At 46.8% G+C, this 24,180-nt stretch overlaps 1 protein-coding gene across 5 annotated transcripts; it reads right to left on the reverse strand.

Moving 5' to 3' along the window:
* CCKAR (cholecystokinin A receptor) lies at positions 8,285 to 21,234 on the reverse strand. 5 transcript variants are annotated; one of them, XM_003356886.4, is made up of 5 exons: positions 19,980 to 21,234; positions 19,025 to 19,276; positions 14,738 to 14,999; positions 12,475 to 12,602; positions 8,285 to 11,324 (listed from the first exon to the last, which is right to left on the reverse strand). In XM_003356886.4, exons 1-5 carry the CDS (start codon positions 20,089 to 20,091, stop codon positions 10,792 to 10,794), a joined length of 1,287 nt encoding a protein of 428 aa, XP_003356934.1. In that variant the 5' UTR covers positions 20,092 to 21,234; the 3' UTR covers positions 8,285 to 10,791. The 5 variants fall into 5 exon arrangements, with proteins under 5 accessions (XP_003356934.1, XP_020956741.1, XP_020956743.1 ...); XM_021101082.1 differs by having other exon boundaries at positions 19,025 to 19,574; XM_021101084.1 differs by having other exon boundaries at positions 19,025 to 19,224; positions 19,431 to 21,234.

Genomic DNA, 24,180 nt, shown 5'->3' on the forward strand with positions numbered 1-24,180 from the left:
GAAGACTTATAAAAAGCCTCCCTCATCTGTAAATGCCTGCTCACTGAAGTCCCAACGGCAAAGTCTGTGTTTTTGCAAAGAGATGTGATTTGAGAAGCATGTGTGTTTGGCAAAGGAAAGAGTATAAGTGAAATTCAGCCTAGGAGATAGGAGGTTGATCTCAGAGCTTTTTGGTTGAAAGATTTTGGTAGAAGGCAGAGGAGAGAGGATGGGAGACACGAGAGAGGCGGCAGAAAACAGAAAGGGCGATGCATCAATCAACCACTGCTACAGTAATGCTGTGTAACAAATCATCCACACCCCACACCACACACGGATATATAATAAGGGCTTATTCTTTTCTTTTTTCTTTTTTTTTTTAAGGGCCCCAATGTGGCATATGGAAGTTCCCAGACTAGGGGTCAAACTGGAACTATAGCTGCCAGCCTACACCACAGCCACGGCAACGTGGGGTCCAAGCCGTGTCTATGATCTACGCCACAGCTCATAGCAATGCTGGATCCTTAACCCCCTGATCGAAGCCAGAGATCAAACCTGTATCCTCATGGATACTAGTCGGGTTCATTACCACTGAGCCATGACAGGAACTCTGATAAGGGTTTATTTCTTGATCAAGTGTCTGTCATTCTTTTGGCCAAAGCATGCCACTTGGCCAATCTCAATATCTGTGGGGCAGGGAAGTATATGCCTCCTGTGGAGGAGGGGGTGGCATCAAGAAAAAGACTATTTGCTGAACGATAATCTTTCACCGCCTTGGGTATCAAAGGCCATTTTTACCAACCTCACAATGAGCCTCCCATTGCACCAGCCCCTTTCAGTTTCATTAGGTCCCTATAGAATTAGGATGGTGAATCAAAAATGGGGCCCGGGGTCTTTAAGTCATGCATCGTGATTTTATTCTGTGAAGGACCCCCCTCTGCTCCTCCCCTTGCCGTCTCTCACTGCAAACTCCAGGGCTCCACGCTCCACTTAGCCTGCTTCTTTGGGCCCAGATTCCATTTCCCTCTCTGGACCTTTTTATTCTTGTTTCAGATCCTGGAAGACCAACAGCACCTCCCTCCCAAAGGAAAAAACCATCCATTGGCGTCCCTGTTGTGACTCAGCATGTTAAGAACCCGACTAGTATCCAAGAGGATGTGGGTTTGGCTTCACTCCGTGGGTTAAGGATCCGGCGTTGCAGCAGGTGCAGGGTAGGTCGCGGATGCCGCTGGGATCTGGCATTGCTGTGGCTGCGGTGTAGTGCAGGTGTCGACTCTGATTCAACTGCTAGCTCAGGAACTTCTATATGCCGCAGGTCCGGCCCTAAAAAGACAACAAACAAACAAACAACCCCACCCCCACCCCGCAAAGAAAAATCCATCGTCAAGTATACCCGAATTTCTTGAAAAAAGAGGTAAGGGGGCTAGGAGCTGGACTCCCCTTAAAGAGATGAGCTTTCCCACAAGAAATTCAATCAGAACATTATTTTCATAGTTAATAGGGGTGTGTTGATATCGAGGAGCTAAAGGTAAGACACTGACAGGTGAAGAGTGATATCGGGAGACCTAAACCTATCTTCCTGGTTGCCCCGCAGTGTGCCTGCGCAGAGCCTCCTGCCTTTGGCTTTGGGGGTGGCTCAGCACCCACTTAGGTAAGCAGGAGGAAAGGCACCAGCCAGGGCGGCCAGCAGCCGTGTTTCTCTTCCTCTGGTGGTGCCGGTTCCTGAGCACAGTGGGCTCTAGGGAATCAATGGGACCCAGTTCACCCAGTGAAATTCACCCAGTGGGAGAGAAACCAGTGGCAAGAAAACCAGTGAAACATGGAATACTCCGATTAGATATTTAAATGGCGCGAATTCATAATTGTCTTGAGTTCATCTGAAATGCATTTCTCCCCATATTTGCCATTTTCCTAATCTGAACCTATATATACACCAGCAGCCACACAGCCCGCTGTCTGGCTCCCCTCTGGCCTCACCTGGGGCTTGGGCGAGAAAGGAGGCAGGTCCTGTGTGTTCCTCAGTAAAATCGTTAGGAGAGCGAAGGAGACTCAGAAGGAAGAATTAGCAATCAGACTTTCCAGTCTTGGAAAGTTTTATGGGGAATGAAGCCCTGGTGAGTCCACTTTTAAACTGTGAGGGGAGGGGCTAGGGAAAATGATGGGGCCCTCCTGGGATCCAGCTCCTGCTGGGATTCTGTTCACTGGGACCTAGTTGGGGCAAACCTTGGGCCAGGACCCTGGAGAAGATCAGAGGGCCTTGACCTCTGGTGCTTCAGATCTGGGGGTGGATACAGGAGCAGCGCAAAGTTTACAAACACCCGCACAACTGAATTCAGCCCGCATGCACTGAATATCTAGTGTGTGGCATTTACTTATTTATGGGCTTATCAGAAGCCAAAGTAACAATTCCAGCCTAGACTCATGGGTTAACAATTTTAGCTGACACTTTTGAGCACCTTTGGTATGGTAAGTGCTTTTTATTTTATTTTATTTTATTTTATATTATTTTATTTTATTTTATTTTATTTTATTTTATTTGAGGGGGGGGAGTTGAACCTGCTGCATATGGAGGTTCTCAGGCCAGGGATCAAATCATAGCTGTAGCTGTCAGCCTACGCTACAGCAACACCAGATCCGAGCCACATCTGTGACCTACGCCACAGCTTGCAGCAGCACCAGATCCTTAACCCACTGAGCAAGGCCAGGGATCGAACCTGCATCCTCATGGATACTAGTGGGGCTCTTAACCCGCTGAGACACAACAGGAACTCCGGGTAAGAGCATTTTAAAAAGATAACCTCCTTCATTCTCTGCAGTTTTCTCAGAGCTGGACACTGCATCCTTCCCCCATTGCACAAACGACAGACTGAGGCACAGAGAGGTTGCTCACGTGCCTGAGGGCTCACGGTGAGCAAGAGGAAGGATCCAGAATGAACCCAGGTGGTCTGGCTCCCAAGTCTTGCTTGTGGTTGCTGACCCTACCCCTTTTCTCCTTGTTCCCATGGGACTGGCTCTCTTACTTAGCTAGAATGGGGCCTTAGCTTGTGTGGCGTCTCACCAACTACCCGCTGTTATTTGAAAGTTCTGGGTCCACCTGGGTGCAGCCTGAAAGGGAGCATCTGGCAGGAGGGCTGGGAGAGCGAGGTGACACTGCACGTCCATGGTACCACTGTTGCTGGCAGTGCTGCGGTTCTCCTCTTTCCACCGTGGAACAGATGGTCACCCCTGCCCTGTGCACCTGATTCCTCGATCAGCTACAGCCCATGACTCAGACCCCCCCCCACCAAGTGGCATGCCCAGGGGGCTGTGGTGAGACCTGTTGCCCCATAAATCCTTGTCTTGGGGAACAGGGAGTCAAACCTTTGAAAGAACGGAAAGTTGCAGAACAGAGATGCTGACAGTGCACCCCAGAACCACCTGCGTAAGTAGCGTGGATCGTGTCCTCCGTGTGTGTGGCACACCATCATATTTAATTTCTTTCCTCTCAGTCCATTTCCTGACCTTCCTTCCTTGCCCCCAGCACCGGAGAGCCCCTGGATGCAGTTACCAAATACAGCGAATAAATACAACACTGCCAGGACATGCGTATGCTAAAACATTATTCATTGCTTATCTGAAATCAAAACTAGATGGCGTCTTGTATTTTATTCGGCAACCCCCCACCTGGAAGGGCCCAGGGAAACACCTGCTGAGTTATCTTTGGATCCTTTGGCTCACCCGGGGGGAGTTTTTCAGCTGGCTGCACCCCCTCAGTGGCCATTCCTGCTCTCACTTGTCCCCCACCCCCATCCCTGCTGGCTCTTCCCTTATTGCTGCTGTGCTTGGGGGGATGTAACTCAAATTGGGGTCTCAGAGTGTAAGACAGAGCAGTTGGGGGAGAAGAGACCTATGGGTGGGTTAGGACTCTGCTCAAACCCTCAGGGGTTCTGGTGGTGCTGGGCAAGGGGCATCCCTGAATCTCCATCTTCTCTGGCTAGTTTGGCATGGTTTGGGCCTTAGGAATGAGTGTGGCCCTCTGAGCCCTGCACCTTCTGGAAGGCAAGGTGTATTAGTCAGCTCTGGCTGCATAACAAAAATACCATGGACTGGGGGCTTATACAACAGAGATTTATGTTCTCACAGTTCTGGAAGCTGGAAGTCCAGGATGAGCAGAACTGGTTTCCTCTGAGGAGGCCCTCTCCTTGGCCCGGCAGGTGGCCACATTCTTGCCTGCATCTTCACCACTGTCATCTCTCCTCTGGATGGCCACCTGCAGCCCAGGGCATCTAGCAGCTAATTTGATTTAGTCCCCGTGCTTCATTTTTATAGGGGAGGGATTCTTTCATCAAAACATGTTTTTTGGAGGAGTTCCCCGTCGTGGGCTCAGTGGGCTAACGGAATCTGACTAGAAAACCATTGAGATTGTGGGGTTCGATCCCTGGCCTTGCTCAGTGGGTTAAGGATCCAGTGTTGCTGTGAGCCATGGTGTAGGTCGCAGACTCGGCTCGGATCCGTTGTTGCTGTGGCTCTGGCGTAGGCCGGCAGCTACAGCTCTGATTAGACCCCTAGCCTGGGAACCTCCATGTGCCGCAGGTGCAGCCCTCGAAGAAAAGGACAAAACAAAAACAAAACATGTTTTGAGCATCTTCATATATGATCCTTGGTGCTAGATTTGGATTGTTGGTTATTGGAGCAGAGGGCAACCAAACTGTCCAATAAACCCAAGCAGATTCACCCTTACCTTTCATTGGTGTCTTAGTCTTAGAAAATTACCACAGATGGGGTGGCTTAAACAACAAACATTTGTTTCTCACAGTCCTGGAAGCTGGGGAGTCCAAGATCAAAATGCTGGCAGATTAGATGGCTGATGAAAGCCCCCTTCCTGTTTCGTAGATGGCATATTTTTGCTGTGTCCTCATGTGGCTGGAGCAGTGAGGATCCATTGGGGTCTTTTTTATTAGGGAACTAATCCCATTCTTAAGGACTCTACCTTCATGACCTAATCACCCCAAAGACCCTAATACCATCACCTTCGGGGTTAGATTTCTATATATGAATTTCACAAATACTCTGTCTATAGTGGTTGGCTACAACCAGTGATGAGTTAGGGTGGGCTTGCAAGAGCCAATTGCAGATTTTTCAGGAAACTTGGTAATACTAAAAATCCATTGCTTTCTAATTATTTTATTGCCTCTAGGTGTTAGCTATGCTCCGAATGCTATTTACGTGTATGGATTGGCATGGAAGAAATCCTACAAGCTGCTGTGCTGCTGTACTGCTCTTCCAAGCTCTGAGCTCAGTAATGTCACACTGGTAGCTTGACCTTGGCCATGGTGGGAATATTTTCACCATGGAACTCAGCAAACCCAGTATAAGTCAAGGCCTTTTTTTTTTTTTTTTAAACTGGAGGGCACATTGTTAATTTCAGTGGCTAGAAATGGGACACAAACGTACTCCTAAACCATTAACTGGCAAAAGGGAATGAGACTGTCATGCATCGCAGAGATCCACCAGGGTTTCCCCCTCGGAACCAGAACTTTTTCCCCTGAATATAACACCCAGATAATCACTGGGGAAGGGGGACTTGCTAGAAAGGTAGCAGGGGAAGGGCAGACAGGAAGCTTTACATCACAGGCTCATGGATAAGTTGGCCAGTATTTGCCTCCTCTCTGATTTTTCTGATAAACTAGATCTACTTTAATAATGTTGATAATTCACCCAAGAGGTGAAAGCTCATTGACTGATGGTATCTCTCAGCTTTCCCGTGAGATGGCAAAGCCTGTTACCTTCCTGCTGAAAATAAACATAGACATAGACGCATCCAAGATATAAGGGCGAGAGGCCAGCTTTCCAGTCCTCCACCTTCAGGGAGCTCAGAGCAAGGACCAAAATCCATGGGGGAAGGAGGAGGGAGGGACTGAGACGAGATTTCTCATCCTTGAGTCTGCTCTAGCGCCAGGTCCACGAGCTGCGGAGCATTATGGGAAATGTAGTCACCAGCCATTGATTACATAGGCTACTAAGTGTCACCTAATCCCGACAGCAGCCCAGTAGCATTAGAATGGGCCCGATCTGACTCTGCCATTTCCAAGCTGTCCAACCCTGAACACATCTCCAGTTCCCTGAGCCTCAACCTCTTCACCTGTGACGTGTGGACAATGATGCTTTCCACGTTGTCTTGAGAATTAAAGAAACCAGATGCTGCTTGGCAAGCAACCCAGCCCCTCCTGATTGGTCAGTGGCAGGTGAAATCAGCAAGGGAACTTTCTCAGGCAGCAGCGAGGATAGATCTCTGCACCTGCCCACCCAACTCTGAGAATTTCCCCGGGGTCCTGGCCTGGTTCAGTGCAATAGCCTCAGCACCGCCTTTGAGCTGAGCACTATCTTGAGGCAACTTCTGGGAGCAGGGCAGGCAAGTGAGAAGCATATCCCAAGGCCTGGGGAGTGTGGGGGGGGCCTAGTTGTCCGGGTCCAACTCAAGGGTCACCTAGTGGTAATGTCTTTCTGGTGACCTCTAACCCCACATGCCCCAGACATTCTCCATCTCTGCACAGTATTCACCTGCTGTCACAGTGACCTCACAAGGCACGCAGCAGACTTGATGAGTCTTAGTACCCCTCCCTGCCCCAGGCCAAATCGGTTTTGGGAGTGGATTTTCATGCCTGCATTTCAATGGGAAGGGGGCTTCCCATGCACACGCACCCAGGGGAGAGCAAAAGGGAGGAAGAGATGGTAGCAAATGTCATAGAGCCAAATCTCGGTTTGGGGATACACACATGCAGAGTCAGCATAAGCCCTCCAGAAATTCTGATACTCTCCAAGAAGATGTGGTACATATGCACAATGGAATATTACTCAGCCATTAAAAAGAATGAAATACTGGCATTTTTAGCAACATGGATGGACCTAGAAACTATCATGCTAAGTGAAGTCAGCCATACAATGAAACACCAACATCAAATGATTTCACTGACGTGGAATCTGAAAAAAGGACAGACGGAACTTCTTTGCAGAAAAGATGCTGACTCAGACATTGAAAAACTTATGATCTCTGGAGGAGACAGTTTGGGGGGTGGGGGGATGTGCTTGGGCTGTGGGATGGAAAGCCTGTGAAGTCAGATTGTTATGATCATTATACAACTATAGATGTGATAAATTCATTTGAGTAATTTAAATAAATAAATTATTAAAAAAAAAAAGAAATTCTGATACTCTCCCAAGAGTATGCCTTCCCTTGTGGAGATGCACCAGGGTGGACAGAGGACAGTCAGTCACAGCATTTATTGAGCACTCATGGTGTACAGAGTTCTGGGCAGAACACTGGAGGGAAATACAGTGGAGATTCAGCAGGTACTGTCACTCGCGTCGTGGTTACATTTTAAGTGAATGGAGAAGATACACATACACACTCAAACGTGTTGAATGGACATCTAGATACATATATTGCTCACTTACCACTACAAGTTATGATGAGAGTTTGCCACTGTAACTAGTGCAGGAGAAGCCATGGGGACACATGGGTTAAGTCAAGGTCAAAGATATATTTCAGGGCTCAAGTTCTGACTTCCCACTCTTGTGAGGAGTGGAAGCTACCAGAAGACACTAGAAAATACCAGAAACTTAGCAAATCTGTTTTCTTTCTTTTCTTTTTTTTTTTTTTTTTTGCTTTTTAGGCCACACCCATGGCATGCGGAGGTTCCCAGGCTAGGGGGTGAATTGGAGCTGCAGCTGCCGGACCACATCACAGCCACACAACGCAAGATCCTTAACCCACTGAGCAAGGCCAGGGATTGAACTCGCAAACTCATGGTTCCTAGTCACATTCGTTTCCCCTGTGCCATGACGGGAACTCCCAAATCTGTTTTCTTAACTGTTGGTCACTTTATTTCAAATTCAAGTTAATAATTCAGTTGAGCATGAAATAAAGGCAGTTGACTCAACAAAGTACTAGAAGAGCTTTATGTTAAAACAATTAAAAAAAAAATCAGCGTGTTGATAGTACTATTTCCAAAGGTCGGACACAGATTCTGAAAGTTAATAGCATTTTTCTTCTTTTTGAAAAATGCTTCTGTGAAAGACTTTCCAATGAATTTAACGAACAGAGGCATTTTAGTGCTCTGTATTTGGGAAATCTTGTTTATATTCTTACGTGCTTTTAAAGTTATTTTAAAGTAGGGCTGCCAGATAAATACAAGATATATTTTAGTACATGGGACATATTCATACAAAAAAAAATACTGGCTGTTTATTTGAAATTAGAATTTAACAGGACATCCTGTATTTTATTTGCTGTCTGGCACACTATTTTTAGGTTAACTTACTTTTGGAATTTCCAGAGTTTTCCAATATCAGGGGAGGGGTAATTTATCTTCATTTGTATGCTAACATTGTCGGAGAGAAAGGTTTATTCTTTTTCTTTTTTTTTTTTTTTTCTTCCACACCCATGGCATATGGACGTTCCCTGGCTATGGATTGAATCCAAGTTGCAAGTGCAACCTACAGCACAGCTGCAGCAACATTGGTTCCTTAACCCACTGTCCTGGGCCAGGGTCCTTTGCCACCACAGAGACAACACAGCATCTTTAACCTACTGCACCATAGTGGTAACTCCAAGGCTTATTTTTCTAGCAGGAAAATTGTAGGTTTTATAGGATTTACTCAAATATTAGAGACATCTTCCTTTCTTACACTTTTATAATTCCCATTTTAGTAGTGCATGTTTTAATCAGTGAGTGTCTACCTTGAAATTTTTGACTGAGGTGACAGATTAGAAATATGAAATTTATTTATCTATTTATGTATTTATTTATTTAGCTTTTTTAGGGCCACACCTGCAGCACAGAGAGATTCCTATGCTAGGGGTCATGTTGGAGCTGCAGCTGAAGCCTATGCCACAGCCACAGCAGTACAAAATCCAAGCCATGTCTGCAACCTACCCAACACTTGCAATGCCAGATTCCTAACCCATGGAGTGAGGCCAGGGATCGAACCTGCATCCTCATGAATACTAGTCAGGTTCATTACCTCTGAGCTACAATGGGAACTCAAGAAACAGGAAACTTAGATTGCAGTCTGAGGAAGAGAAAAAAACTAATATCTGGCTTGAAAAGTCCCTCATGATAAATGATCACATCCTCAATAATTTCTTCTCCATTAGACTCTCCACTCTCCCTCCACAAAAAACAAAACAAAAAAAAACCCCACAACAAACGGCAACACTCATGTCTTGCTAAACTACACAACACCCCTTGCCCATTCATGATCACTTCCTGCCATGCTCTGCCCCTCCCCCTACCATATTGATTCTCTTTTTTTTTTTTTTGATAATTGAAATCACTAGCCCTTGCACACCACAAAGGGTATCAGTCATGGACCCAGGAAAAAAGAAAAGCTCACTTCTCAGATGCCCAGAGGCATGAAAACTATGAAAAAAAAGGGAAGGAGAGAGGGAGGGGAGAGAGAGGGAGAGAGCACAGGAGCGAGCAAGCATGGGAGAGGGGGAGTGGGAGGGAAGAGGCTTGCTAGATTCTTTTCTAGAAGGGTATGTCCTGGCATCTACATGTATAGCCCGTGCTTCCTTTAAGTTGAGATTTCTATGCTGGAGGAGAGAGATTTCAACACTCAGTTTGCAAAGAAAAGAAGCTCCCATGCAAACACCAATTGCTGCAGAGGAATGCAGAATGATATCGTTTCTGAATCCAACCTCCATTCACTATTCTTTTTTAAAATACACCCAAGAGTAGACTTATAGGAAAAGAACACACTCCTATGTTCATCTTACGGACAAAATTACACTTATGAATAAACACACAGATTGCATTTAAAGGCACGGACAGCTTTGACATTCAAAAGCTATTTGTAAATTGAGTCCAAGTGTGCCAGTTTCTATTCTGGGCCCAACTCCACATGTTTCCAGCTTGGCCAGGTACATAGGTTACAGCTCTCCTTCGTACCTGGAGGTCTTTCCAGAAAAGAGGATGAGTATGGAAAATTAAGTTGAGGCAAAGAAGCCATCAGGTTTAATATCACCACATAAAGGTGGAGTTAAGCAACACATACTATTAACGTAGAAAAATATTTCTATGCCCTTGGCAGCATTTAACTTTCGCTATGATAAGGCATCTTCCATCCAGCTGCTTCCCACTTAGTCTTGTCTTTCCAGAAACATAAGTTCCAAAAATTCCAACTTTTAGACAACGGTCCTTATGCTATTCTGCGAAGAGCATAAACGCATATCTCTGACATTTCCTGACCGACCTCGAGGAGAGTAAGTCGGGCTGTTCTCATACTACAGAAAACAGCCAGAAGAGGGTTCGCTTCGCGTTCCAGCTTGCGGTCATGATGAGGTGGGTGGCGACAGAATGGACATGAAAGAGCGTCGGACTCCTGGGAAGCCAAGCAATCTCCACAATTCTGCATCAGCAGAGGCAGCAGAGCACACAACGGGGGCCCCGTGCAGAGGGAGCGGTCACCCTGGATGTTCTAGAACCTTCTAAAGCTCAGTAGGGCCCACCTCCCCGTCTGAACACTTGCTTGGCAATGACACGTGCAGCCGGAGTCCTCTGGCACTCCCGTCACTGGCCTGCTGAGGTTGTTCTGAGGGTGACCGTTTCCAAAAATGCCCTGCCTGCACCGCCTGGAAACCCAGCCACGGCCCCACCGCCGTAGTGTCTCCCTGGAGCCCGGATGACGAATGACGGAGGCCAGGCAGACAAGGAGTAGTTTCCGCCGGGAGGGCCCTTGCTTCTCCTTCAATTCCTGCTTCCGCTGCCTCCTCTGCGTCCCGGCTCGGTCCCCGCTCCTTCCTGCGGCGCCGGCGGCCAGGGCGGCCGCTCACGGGGGCGGCGCGGCGGGGCTCGCGTGGCTGTACGAGCACCTGGACAGAGAGGCCCGCGTGGTCCTGCTTTCCGCCTCCTCCCCCAGCTCCCCTCGCGCTCCTGGGGGACCGGGGTTGGGGCAGCAGGGGAACGTGGCCAGGAAGCCGAGCCGGAAGCGCTGGTTCATGAAGCAGTAGATGATGGGGTTGACGCAGGAGGAGGTGTAGGAGAGCAAGAGGATGAAGGAGATGGGGGCCCCCGAGAGGCGGCGCTCCGCCGAGGCCGCGTCGAAGGCCCGCCAGGCGTTGGCGCTGAAGATGGGCATCCAGCACAGGAAGAAGAGAATCACGATGACCACGAGCATGCGGATCACCCGCTTCTTGGCCATCAGGTTGGCCGCGGGGCTGCTGCTCCTGATGCGGTTGACCTTGCTGCCACCGCTGGTGGACAGCTGCTGCAGCTGCAGCTTCCTTGGGGACTTGGACTTCTGCAGGTAACACCCATCGCTGTCCTCGTATCTGCCGCTGCTGCCCGTGCTCGGGTTCCTTTCTGGGTGGGCAAGTGCTATCACTTAGTTTTCGTTCGGGATGGGTCATGCCAGACGGAAGGCATGGAACCCCTGCCCACACCATCAAGAGGCTAAACCAGACCTGAGCTGCATTATCGGGCGGGCAACTTTGAGCCTGCACTGATGTGGGTAGATATTGTCTACACTAGTCCTCTCCTTTAAATGAAAACTAGTAAAATACAGTATGTGATGTAGAGAATGTGAAAGGAAAATAATATGTATATAGATCCTAGGGATAAACAATTGGTAAAGAATGAATATTCACATTCTTCTTCCTTTCTCCAGCTCCTCAGGGGGAAGTTTCCTGCCTGCTCCAGACTGCTTTTACTGTGAGCACTCCGGCTAACCGGCAGAAATCATCAAAAACCAAACAAAGGGAGTTCCCATTGTGGCTCAGAGGTAAAGACCCTGATTCGTAGCCATGAGGATGTGGGTTGGATCCCTGGCCCTGCTCAGTGGGTTAAAGATCTGGTGTTGCCAAGTGCTGTGGTGTAGATTGCAGACGTGGCTCCGATCCTGTGTTGCTGTGACTGTGGCGTTCGTTGGCCACTACCGCTCCGATTCCACCCCTGGCCAGGAACTTCCATAGGCTCTAGGTGCAGCCCTAAAAACAAAACAAACAAAACAAGGAAGACATGTACGTTGTATACATGGTAAAGAGCTGAGTAAAGGGTGGCGTGAGAAGTGGGTGAGTGATGCCAACAAAGGTGTCAGGTAGGTTTTGGTGGAGAGTGGATTGTAATGAGTGGAGTGGGAGGGAGGCCCTGGGGCATCTGCAAGGGGAGTGAAGGGAGAGAGAGGATGGGGACTGGAATTACAATCAGCTTTGGTTGTGGAAGGGGGTCCATTTGGAGGCACCATCACTGAGAGCCTGGACCCGTGGACCCTCAGCTTGTAATCGGGTGATGTGTGTATTATCTCATTTTATTCCGCTCAGCACCCTTTTGAGAGGAATAATTTCTCCATCTGAATAGATGAGGAAATAGAGACACTGGACCTCACGACTATGTCTTATGACACAGAGTCTCCTAAGAAAACTTTTGAAAACCTCTAATATACTCTATACACGCTCTGAGTATATCTATTTAAGTTATAGAAAACAAGCTTTTGTAACAGCTAAGAGATAGTTACCTCTAGCAGACTTCTTCTGGCTAGCATCAAATTTTATCCCTTGGTAGAGTTCCAACGAGATTAATCCATATGCCACCATCATCACAATTCCAGGAATAAGAAAAAGGATGAGTAATAGGAACGTGTGCCTAATAAAATAAAAAGCAATCCAATAACCAGCAGCTCCAGCATTTCAGACTCAGATGGCATGGAATAAAAAGGGTTCATCTCCATTTGAATGAGTCCAAGCAAACACATTACTAGTATTTAATATCCTTGGAAATTCTGGAGGGTCCCTCATTCAAAATTGGTTACTTTTTTTTTTTAATTTCAAATAAAATCTCTTATGAAGGGCTAGTTAAATTGGAAAAGTTTGGTATAAGTCAGTGCCTGAAAGAAGTCTACATTTAAAGCTAATGAGAGCTTAAAAAAACAATAATCTGGGAGATCCCGTTGTGGCTCAGCAGTAACAAGCCTGACTAACATCCATGAGGATGAGGGTTTGATCCCCGACCTCGCTCAGTGGGTTTAGGATCTGGCTTTGCCGTGAGCTGTGGTGTAGGTCACAGACGTGGCTCAGATCTGGCTTTGCCGTGAGCTGTGGTGTAGGCTGGCAGCTGCAACTCCGATTCAACCCCTGGCCTGGGAACTTCTATAGGCCACACGTGTGGCCCTAAAAAGCAAAAAACAGCAATGAAAACCCAAAAACACAAGCCCATGAGAGTAAGGGAATTTCTCAATAAAGCTGTTACTGAATAATTATGATAATAATTAAATGCATTCATTTACTGATGACTTATTAAATGTCAATATACTATAAATGTATTACTATATTTAATTCTCATAATAAGCATTGAGATAGGTACTGTTAACATTATACCCATTTTGCAGATGAGGAAACTGAGACTCACAGAGATTGGATAATTTATCCAAAGTCACACAGCTGGTGGCAAAGGTAGAGTTTGCACCCAGGCAATATGATTCTAGAACCTATGCCCCTGAGCATCACAATATACCATTTGTTGACTTCATAACAACAGAATCATCAAATGCATCGGTAGCAATGATGGAGAACCTCCTTGTTTTTTGCAAAATAAGACATTCTGGCTCTTTCAACTTGTTGGTACAGCAGTGAGCTCATTCCAGTGCCTGGCGGGCCAGAGCTATGCTTTCTCTAAACATGTTTGATTCCTGAAGAACTGCAGCCTCTTTATGAGTCTAGCCCCTAAATCACTTTTGCAGTCTGGCATGTGTAAGGTTACACGATTAGGCCATAAAATTGTCAGAGGCTCATAGTGGCCAAGCCATTTCTTATTTCAATTGGACATGTTTTGATAAGATTTCTTTTCAAGTCTTGGAAATGTCCCTCATTTGCAACATAATTCTTTGTGTGTGTGTGTGTTACTTGATTGAAATGAAAAGGGGGAGGAGGGGGGGGCAGGGAGAGGCAAAGAAAGCAGAGCTTATCTCAGTTTTGAGCCATTTTTGAATGTCTAGCTCCCTCCTTCTAAAACATAGTGCCCTGCAGTATGTAAACATAACGCCTGGCAATTGTACAGCCTTTTAAAATATATTTAATGACATTTTCATAAACAGAGTCTTGTTTGAATCATATCCATCTAATGAGGCAGACTGAAAAATCTCTCCATCGTTAAATCCTTGTGTAGATAAAAAACTTGAATCTCAGGGAGGTAATATGACCTTAACCAGCATCACCTGCTAGTGAACAAAGAGACAGATATTAGAACCTTGGCTTTTTATTTCTCCTAAAGTGTTCTGTGTAAGTGCCATAACTGAAGCGCTAAGTAAAAATCACATGGGATCTGGGACTTATCCTCAGCCCCACCTCCAATTCTTGGAAAATCACCGTCTTGGAAAACCTTCCGGTCCTCTAATCAGAACCCCCACCAGGCCATCCAGAAGCACGCTGCCTCGGGGTTAAGCCCAGAGGCGCTGTGATCTCTTCAGGTTTGGGACCTTGAGCAACTTTCTTAACCTCTCCATGTCTCAGTTTCCTCATCTGTAAATGGGGACAATAATAGTACCTACCCTCCACTATCGGGTTTTGAGAGGATTATTGAATTAATATATGTATGGCATTTAACACACAGCACCCTAAGTGGTTGCCATCACTGTCATCCTAGAGAGAGGTTGAAACAATCCTTCTTGAAACGCCTCCAGGAAACTGATCCCCCCAGACATTCTGGACAAGACACTCCAGGTTTACTCAAAACTGCAAAATGATATCCAGTTGCATGGAACAAAGAAACCCACGAAGCCTTACCAGGACTGCTGCATAACATCATTCGGCAGGAGGAAGCGGCACATGTTCGCAGTCTGGTTGTTACTTTTGGTGAAAGGCACCAGGCTGCTGTAGATTGGGTACGGAGTCATGATGGTAAAGGAGAGGCACCAGGTAGCGGCGATCACCTTCAAAGCGTGGGATTTCGTCTGCCAGACTCGGGACTGTAAGGGTTTGCAAATGGCACCGTATCTCTCCAGCGATATGGCTACCAGATTGAAAGTGGATACACTCACAGAGGTGCCTGGAAAAGAAACAAAGAAGCGGGTTATGCAGGCTCCGAAATCCAAAGTTTGTTTGCACAGCAGCTTAAGCACACCTGATCTGCACAGGTTTAACAGATATCAAAGGAAAATGCTCAGAGGGTAAAGAAACTGTGTGTGTGTGTATCTTTAAAAAATGAGGTATTCCCAGCTGTGTTCCAAAAAGGATCTGAGACAGTTAAAAAATGTACTGGCAAATACATCTTATGGTCAGTTTTCAGATAGGTTTATTGAACTTTGATTACAACCTAGCTCCTGCCTAGACTGAAAGCGCTCATTAATTAATAACCAAGTGGACGAAATGGGCTCCTATCCCACAGAAGAGGTTTCTGAGTAACCCGTCGAATATCTTTAATTTTGAGCATGATCTGCATAGTTAAGTTGACCTTTTAACTTAATGTTCTCAAGGACCGTGACCCCTGAAGTTCACTGGGATCTAAGCTGGGAGCATTAAAACTCTTGCTGAAAATTTCTAGTACAGACTGTTTTTACTTTTATTTTTTAATTTTTTTCCCCCACTTGAGCCTCCTGAACTAGCAGCTGTCTCCCAAGTCTAATTTTGAGCAGGAGTTTGTTTTTTTTTTTTTTTTCCTTTTATGCCACAAATGTGGCATACGGAAGCTCCCAGGCGAGGGGTCGAATTGGAGCTGCAGCTGCTGGCCTGTGCCACAGCCACTGCAACGCCAGATCCAAGCCACTTCTGCGACCTACACTGCAGCTTAGGGCAATGCTGGGTCCTTAACCCACTGAGCCACAATGGGAAGTCCCCAGACTGTTTTTTGTTTTTTTGTTTTTTTGTTTTTGCCTTTTCTAGGGCCGCTCGCACGGCATATGGAGGTTCCCAGGCTAGGGGTTGAATCAGAGCTGTAGCTGCCTGCCTATGCCAGAGCCACAGCAACACAGGATCCAAGCTGCATCTGCGACCTACACCACAGCTTATGGCAACGCCAGATCTTTAACCCACTGAGCAAGGCCAGGGATCGAACCTGAAACCTCATGGTTCCCAGCCGGATTCGTTAACCACTGAGCCACGATGGGAAATCCCCCAGACAGTTTTCAAGAGTGAAACATTCTAAATTTCAAAGGAGAGTGTTGAAAAAATACATAGTAAAAAGGGGGGGAAAATTTCCATATTTAAAAGTTTTCCCTGGGTGGGAGGACTAGGGCTTCCTTATTCATTTTGCTCTTCTGTGTTTTTTAAAAGGAACATAGATTATCAGTGAGAAAGACATCAAAACCCCTCATTTAAAAGGCACACTGTATATACAAAATAAATAATTCAGGACCTGCTGTATAGTGCAGGGAATTCTACTTAATATTCTGTAATAACCTATATGGGAAAAAAATCTGAAAAAGAATGGATGTGTGTGTATGTATAACTGAATCACTTCGCTCTACACTGAAAACTAACACAACATTGTAAACCAACTAGACTTCAATACAAAAAATTAACAAAACCAAACCAAGAAAGGGTGTACTTACACAGAGTCAAAAAGCTTACTTTTCCTTAATTTTTGTATTTTGTATGTGTATGCTTATTATAATAATATTACTATTATTATGTGCATACTTAATATAATATATTAAAGGGAATTAGTATAATATTATATCAGCATATTATTAGTATATGATTATATTAGTATACTAAAATTAAAGGGAATTAGTATATTATTATTTTAGTATATTATAATATACTAATATATATAGTATTATACCATAGTATATAGTAGTATAAAGTATATATCCTATACTATGGTATAATACTATATATCCTATAGCATTATAAGTATATAAGTATAATATACTTATTCCATTAAAATTCCCTTTAATTCTTCTCCTGAATCCTGAATTCTGTCGATTCTTCTCTTATCTCTTACCATCATTTCTTAAACCTTAGAATTAATCTGAGATTGAGAGACATTCTTGGCCTGAGGCCTTTTGGGAAACTACATATGAAAATGTTCTTTTTCTGAAGGGAATACCCAGTAGTGCTCCTTAGAGAAACCTATAACCCCCAAACCATTAGGTAAGAACTCATGTTCTGAGACAAGATTTGCTGTGTTTCATAGGTCTTTACCCTAAGGAGTTGAGGACATTTCGATTCGAGGGTACAGCCCCAAACCTCTCAGAACCAAATCTATAAAATGGGTTCATTGTAATTCTAAGCCCCCGCCAGGCCAGCAGTCTTCTTTTGGCTACGTGTTAGGAGTTTAATGAGTGTTCCTTATTAGGAGCAGGACTGAAGAGAAGACAAAATTAAGAGAAGAATTGAAATCACTGTAATAAGAAATGCCACCACACCATTATGGTATTGCAGACACTTTCAGAAGTATCTTGCTTTTCATTTTCTAGAATAGTCTGTAGTAGAAATGTTCAGGAAGAGTTTTAATGCTCCCAGCTCAGACCCTGGCTATTTTAAAAACAGTTTTTATGGAGGTCGAATTCACATAACATTAATCATTTTAAAGTGAACAGTTCCATGGCATTTAGCACATCCCCAGTGCTGTGCTGCTCCACAAGCCCTCGTTTTAAATCTCCTTGCACAAACCCCGGTTAAGATTATTAAATATTATCGTAAGCTCTATATGGACAGGTCCCGCAAGCCTAAAGCGCTCTGAGATGCTGGTTATTGTGACTGTGACACTGTTTAACAGTGATCCTTTTCACTCGTGGTCCATTTTTCTTTTCGGAGGACGTGGACCCCAGATCGACACGTTCTTGGTTATTTGTGGCACCCAGATCGGTAATTCATCATCACTTCGTCAGTCCTGGATCCCGCTTCCTCAACTGGGAGAAATAAAGGCTTTTGAAGCTTTCCTGTCTTTGAAGTCTGCCCTAGCCCAGCTCAGCTCTGCGTATTTTGCCAGGCTTAGGTCAGAACCAGAACTGCCTCTTCCCTCACTTCCCACCTCTCCTCTGTTCTCCCAACGGGGAAGGGACAAGGCATTCTGGCAGACAGAAGGGACCAAGAGACACGTCTTATTTCAGTGGCAGGAGAGCCACGACAGTCGGCAAAGCGAGGCTGTGTCCTCACCAACCACTGTGGTGGCTACCGATCTGGGTTCAAGTCAGCTCAGTGGCTTACCATCTGTGTGTCCTTGAGCACATGGGTAACCTCTCTGTGCCTCTCTTCCCTTCTCAATGAGACAAGAATGATTAACTGTATATGCTGCATAGGGTGTTGGGAGATAAAATATGATCCTGGAAGTAAAATCTTAAAGCAATTAGTAGGACAGCTGGTACTCAAAAAAAAAAAAAAGTACTCAAAAATGTTAACTCTTGCGATGGTTCTTATCATCACTGTCATTTTGAAGGGCAAAGGCAGAGAGCTGTGTATCTCAACAAATCAGGGTCAGGTCAGCCTAGTGACCCACAGGCTCCGGGAGCAAATTCAACTCCCAGCCTAGTGGCAGAGCGTGCTCTCTCTCTCTCTCTCTCTCTCTCTCGATGATCCCTGCTCCTAGGAAAACAGGCTGGGAAGTGGATCTTGAGAAGGGAATCCAACCTCTGATGATGACACTGATTCTCAAATAGCCCCAGTTCCCTAGGACAGTCCGAGCACCAGCAGGAAGAGCTGCTCTTCCAGCCCCCCTGGCCACCCCAACAGCCACACCTCAAGGTGGGTAGAGCTCAGAGTACAATCAACACCTTCCAGGAATGGACAGAGCAGCTGGAACCTGTCTTTCTAACAGCAGCAAGGAAAGCCATCTCCTCTGTGGCTTCTCACCAACTTATTCCCACGCTGAGACTCAGACCTCTGAAACGGGGGACTGACTTTGGGGGAGATGGGAGGCCTGATCCTCACAAAGCCAGCTCCTCTGTTCTTACTCATAGCCCCACACAACCGGGTGTTTAGGGTTTTTTTTTTTTTTTTTAACCTTAGGGAATTTTTTTTTTTTTAAACCTCAGCAGGGCTCCTGCCCTGAGGCTGTCAGGGGTTTGGGAACGTCTGGGGCCGCATGGGGTCTTGGGGGAGCTCCAGGACTCGTCACCAGCAGCTACTCACCCATGAAGTAGGTGGTGATCTTGCAGACGGCACTCCCAAAGATGAAGTCCTTGAGCAGGTTGGGGATGAGGTTGAACGGCATGCAGACGAGGCAGAGCAGGAGGTCGCTGACGGCCAGGGAGAGCAGGAAGATGTTGGTGACGGTCCTCATCCTCTTGTTCCGAATCAGCACAGTAATGACCAGCGTGTTCCCCAGGATGCTGAGCAGGAATATCACCGAGTACAGGAGAATCTGCACGGCCGGCTGCCACTCTGCCGCGACCGGCACCGACGAGCCGGAGGGAAGGAGGTTGTGGGAGCAGGATGTTAAAACCTGAGCCCACCAAGCAAACGTATGTCCTGCCGATTTTGGGGGGTGGGGGGTTGCAGGGCGTACATCATGGAACCCAGCTCTCCCCATACTTACACTATTTTGCAGAAACAAAGTGAGGAGAGCACAGAGCGATGTCGTCGAGGCTTAAATGGTTGGTCTGTTAAAGGATCCCTCGGGGAACCACTTTTTCTTAAGAACAGTGCTCCTCCAGTGAATCAGGATTGCTCTCTTCCCTAGCTGCTAAGCAGTTTTCGCTTTAATCGCTTCTTCACACTGATTTTCCCCGAGAAAAGGCCACAGCTGGATTGTGACAGCGCCTTTTCTGTGATGCTTGTAAGTCCAAGCTTCGACACTTGTCCTCCCTTCTGGCCACCCTTCAGCTCCTCCTCCTACCCCTTTTGTGCCCCCAAGTTCTATCCATGAATCCCAGCTCTCCCGTGGGGGAACAATAAGAGCCCTGAACTCGATCCTGCTTTTTGACCTCTTATCCAAACTTCTGAGCAGGTGACTTTATCCAGCCTGGCCTCACGAGGACCTGGTTCTATTTTGCTCAATCAGCCTTGCCGTTACGGATGTCTCCCCCACCCCCACCACCCCAACTGAATAGTTTTCTGCATAAAAAGAATGGTCTCTGCCACCTACCTTGGGAAGGATGGGGCTGATCCAAACAGAAAAGCGTCTCATTTTCGATCCCCAGTTCGCAGGGGGGAGTGATGTTGCTTCCATTCATAAGAAGGCTGTGGACCACATCCATCCTTGCCTGCTGCTTTCCCCCAAGTGCTGGCGAGCTGGTGAACGGCTCCTGCTCGGCTCATTCCTCTAAAGACGGACTGCAGAGTCTCCCAAGTGCAACCTGCCCTGCGGGGCAGGGAGGTGGGGCAGTGAATTCCAGGTGCGGGCTTCTGCAGCCATTCTTAAAGGGACTGGAGTTCAGCACACTCAGTCCGGCTGGGCAAGCATGTGCACTCCTGTCTTGGAAAGAGCAGCTGATGTGAGCCAAGCCCACTCCACCTTCCAGGCCCACCCCATTCCTGGGCCAGCGCAGGGCCCTGAGCGCAGCCAGCCTTCCTGTGAGTTAACCCTTCCTGGAGTGATCGCTGCGTTGACACTCGCGTGCACACGTGCGTGGACAGACACATGCATGGGCACAGACGCACATGCTTCCCCGGTACCTCTCTTCTCTGTATAGGAACCTGTCACCATCCCAGACACAAGCAGAAGAAAGCCCGCCGTGGCTGTGTGAGGCAGGAACAATTAACAATTAACAGATACCATAATACAGAGCATCAGGACCTAAGGAGATGGAGTTTCTACCTCCTTATATAAAAGCAATTAGTGCCTTTTTAGCTTTGGAACGATGCCCAGCAATGTGTGTGGATATAACTGCTGGCTGGTTGTTAAGTTGTTACCAACCAGGGGGTGATTTCTTGTGGTCTCTGCCCTTGTTAACTGAAGCCAGGGGGTGCTTTGGCTCTAGGTGCCTGGATCCTTGTTACAGAAGCACTTAGGAAGATGTTTCATGCTTTCATTTATTCATGCGTCCATTCATTCACCCGTGTTCATAAGAGTCAGCTGTTTGCCAGGTACTTTTTTAAACACATAAGCAAATAATGAATAGGATATTTCAAATGTGTGAAGCACCCCCAAAGAAATAAAGCAGGATGGAGTAAAGGAGAGGGATGGATGGGGGTGGTTAATTTATACGTGGTATCAGGAAGGGCCTCCCGCAGGAGGGGGCCATGATCAGAGAGCTGGGTGACCAGGAGGAGGAAGGCTTTGGTGATCTGGGGAAAACTGCTGCCAGTCTTTTTGGCAGAGGTGATGGCACGAGCAAAGGCCCTGAGGTGGGAATGAACTTGGCCTTTTGAGGAACAGTTAGATGTAGGAATGAGTAAGGGTGGACTGTGGGAGGTGAGATTGCGGGGGGCGGGGGGGGGCGGCGACCAAGGGCTCTGGCTTTTCTGTGAGGCTTTGTGCTGTTGTCAAACTGCTCCGACCCCATCATACACTTGGTCTCCCCTTTGGGAAAGCAGAGGACAGCAGAGGGCGCTGTGTTTCTCACATGCCGCCAGGCCCAGCAGAGACCTGGACTGGACACACAGCGCTCTCAGTTGACAGGGCAGCTTGTTTTATATTTGCTGGATCCCTGGCCGGCACAGATGAACTAAGGGGCATGTTTACTGCCCAGGCTCAGGATGTGGGGCTGGGAAGAGAGGGGTACCTCTTGTCTTTGAAATCACGAACAACTCATGTGGGAGGCCCTTAGTCATGGGAATTAGAAATGGAGAAGCTCTCAGTAATTCTTAAGAGGACAGGTTCTGGCAACAGACCCGGGATCAAATCCTGGCTTCACTGGTTACTTGCTGGGAAATACTGGGTGGGTTTCTTTCTTTTTCTTTCTTGTCTGTCTGTCTTTTTTTTTTTTTTTTTTTTTTTTTTGCTTTGCTTTTTCTTTCTTTCTTTCTTGTTTGTTTTTGTTTTTGTTTTTTTGCTTTTCAGGGTGGCTCCTGTGACATATGGAGGTTCTGTGGCCGCCATCCTATGCCACAGCCATAGCATTGCAGGATCTGAGCCGCATCTGCGACCTACACCACAGCTCATGGCAACACCGGATGCTTAACCCACTGAGCGGGGCCAGGGATGGAACCCGCATCTTTGTGGCTACCAGTAGGGTTCGTTTCCTCTGTGCTGCGACAGGAACTCCTGGGCAGGTTTCCTACCTAAGACTCTTTTCCTTCTTTTGTCAAGTGGGGATCAAAATGACCTCATGGATGTTTGTGATAAAGAATCACTGATCGCCTCGAAACAGAGAAAGTGTTCAATAAATCACAGACAATAAAAACTATGACTGATACGGACCCTGCCCACCAGGAGGGGACCCAGTGCGGGACTGTTCTGATTTGAGGAGGGATGCACATTCAGGGTCTGAGCTGTGGGTACAGCTAAATTTCACAGCACGGCTGATCCCAGGAGCCCGCTGCTTCAGCTGCTTTCACGGAGCTGACATCACCAGCCACAGAGGGCGCTTCCTGTTCGGGCACCGTGGCTGCTGCTTCAGCCACTGCACAGAGCCTGCTGCTGCGGGTCCAAGAGCAAAAGAGCAGGGGGCTCCCTCTCAGCCCACCCTGAGCTGAAATGGAGCCCACTTTGGAGCAAGTTCCTTCCTTCCCCCCTCCTGCCTCCTTTTCCCCTCCCTTCCTTTCCATTCCATTCTGTTCATCACTTGGCAGGAAGCAAGGGTGGAGTGGAGGAGGGTTTTGTAAACTCACCAAGAGTAAGTGTGGCCCATTGGAATGCTGCCATGCAAATTACAAACTTCAGGGCAAATCTGAATCACCCAGGGTAGGGGTTCAAAAATGGGGATTCCTATACAATGAAATACTACTCAGCCATAAAAAAGGACAAAATAATGCCATTTGCAGCAACATAGATGCAATTAGAGATTCTCATACTACGTGAAGTAAGTCAGAAAGAGAAAGACAAATGCCATATGCTATCACTTATATGTGGAATCTAAATTATGGCACAAATGATCCCATCTATAAAACAGAAACAGATCGTGGGCATGAAGAACAGACTTGTGTTTGCCAGGGGGACGGGGAGAGAAGGGCATGGACAGGGAGTTTGGGGTTAGGAGATGCAAACTCTTACATTTAAAGTAGCTGAGCAATGAGATCCTATTGCCCAGCACAGGGAACTGTGTACAGTCTCAGGTTAAAACATGATGGAAGATTGTATTAAAAAAAGAAAAAATATATATGTATGGCTGGGTCACTCTGCTGTACAGCAACAACTGAAGGAACATTGTAAATCAGCTATACTTTAAACAAATAAATAAATAATTTACCCCAAACTGGAATTTAAAAAAATGAGGATTCCCAGGCTCCCCTCCTAGGGATTCTTTTTTTTTTTTTCTTTTTAGGGCCACACCTGCAGCATATGGAGGTTCCCAGGCTAGGGGTTGAATCAGCTCTGCAGCTGGAGTCCATGCCACAGCCACAGCAATGCAGGATCTGAGCTGTGTCTGCCCCCTACACCATAGCTCACGGCAATTCCGGATCCTTAACCCACTGAGTGAGGCCAGGGATTGAACCCACATCCTCATGGATACTAGTAGGGTTCGAAACGGCCAAGCCACTGCGTGAGCTCCTGCTCCTATGGATTCTGATCCTTCAGCCCTAGGCCTGGGAATCTTCATTTTAATCCAGCAATCCTGGTGATTTGGAGGCTGGCCATCTCAGGATGGCCTCTCAGGAAGGCAGCGGGAACCTAAGCTTGGTCTTCACCAATAGCTGTGAACGTGAACAAACATCTTGACTTTTCTGAGTCTCCGCCTGCTGATCTGTGAAATTGGCATAACATAGCACTACCTATAAACCTAGCAAAGCACCTCAGATAGTGCCTGTAACACAGACCTGGACCCTAATCGTTGTTATTAGTGGGATAAGACTAATCCTAGGGATGCTCTATTTATTCCCATCGGCATGGCCAAGGTAAGGGTTTGTAGCTCCAGTGCGCGAGCACCGTGTCTGGCGAGTAGTATGTGCTTGGGAGATGGGAATGTGTTGAAAAGCAGGAGCGCCAGTATTGCATCACTTAGGCTACCTTTTTACTGGTTCTTTTCCCAGCCAACTCCAGATTTTTCACTCTGAGCCAGTGTTACTGTAGAGTTAAATTTAAAAGAGAGAGAATTCCAGCAAGAGACATTAGGGCTTTCAAGGGAAGAGCTGATGCATTTTTCAGGGAGTTAGCCTTCATCTCATTCCTCAGCACATAGTTATTGAATGTCTAAGTGCCAGGCATGATGCCAGGTGCTGGGGATCAGCCCGGAGCCGAGTAAATG

The sequence above is a fragment of the Sus scrofa genome, chromosome 8 (genome assembly GCF_000003025.6).
Source record: "Sus scrofa isolate TJ Tabasco breed Duroc chromosome 8, Sscrofa11.1, whole genome shotgun sequence".
Taxonomy (NCBI): domain Eukaryota; kingdom Metazoa; phylum Chordata; class Mammalia; order Artiodactyla; family Suidae; genus Sus; species Sus scrofa.

Bases quoted from the DNA above. Each gene is read 5' to 3' on its own strand.
- CCKAR (XM_021101082.1), bottom strand. From the start codon at position 19,424: ATGGGGAGAGCTGGGTTCCATGATGTACGCCCTGCAACCCCCCACCCC. The intron at 15,000-19,024 runs GTGAGTAGCTGC...TTTCTTTTCCAG, and splicing joins GATCACCACCTACTTCATGG to GCACCTCTGTGAGTGTATCC. The intron at 11,325-12,474 runs GTAACTATCTCT...TTGCCCACCCAG, and splicing joins CCAGAAGAAGTCTGCTAGAG to AAAGGAACCCGAGCACGGGC.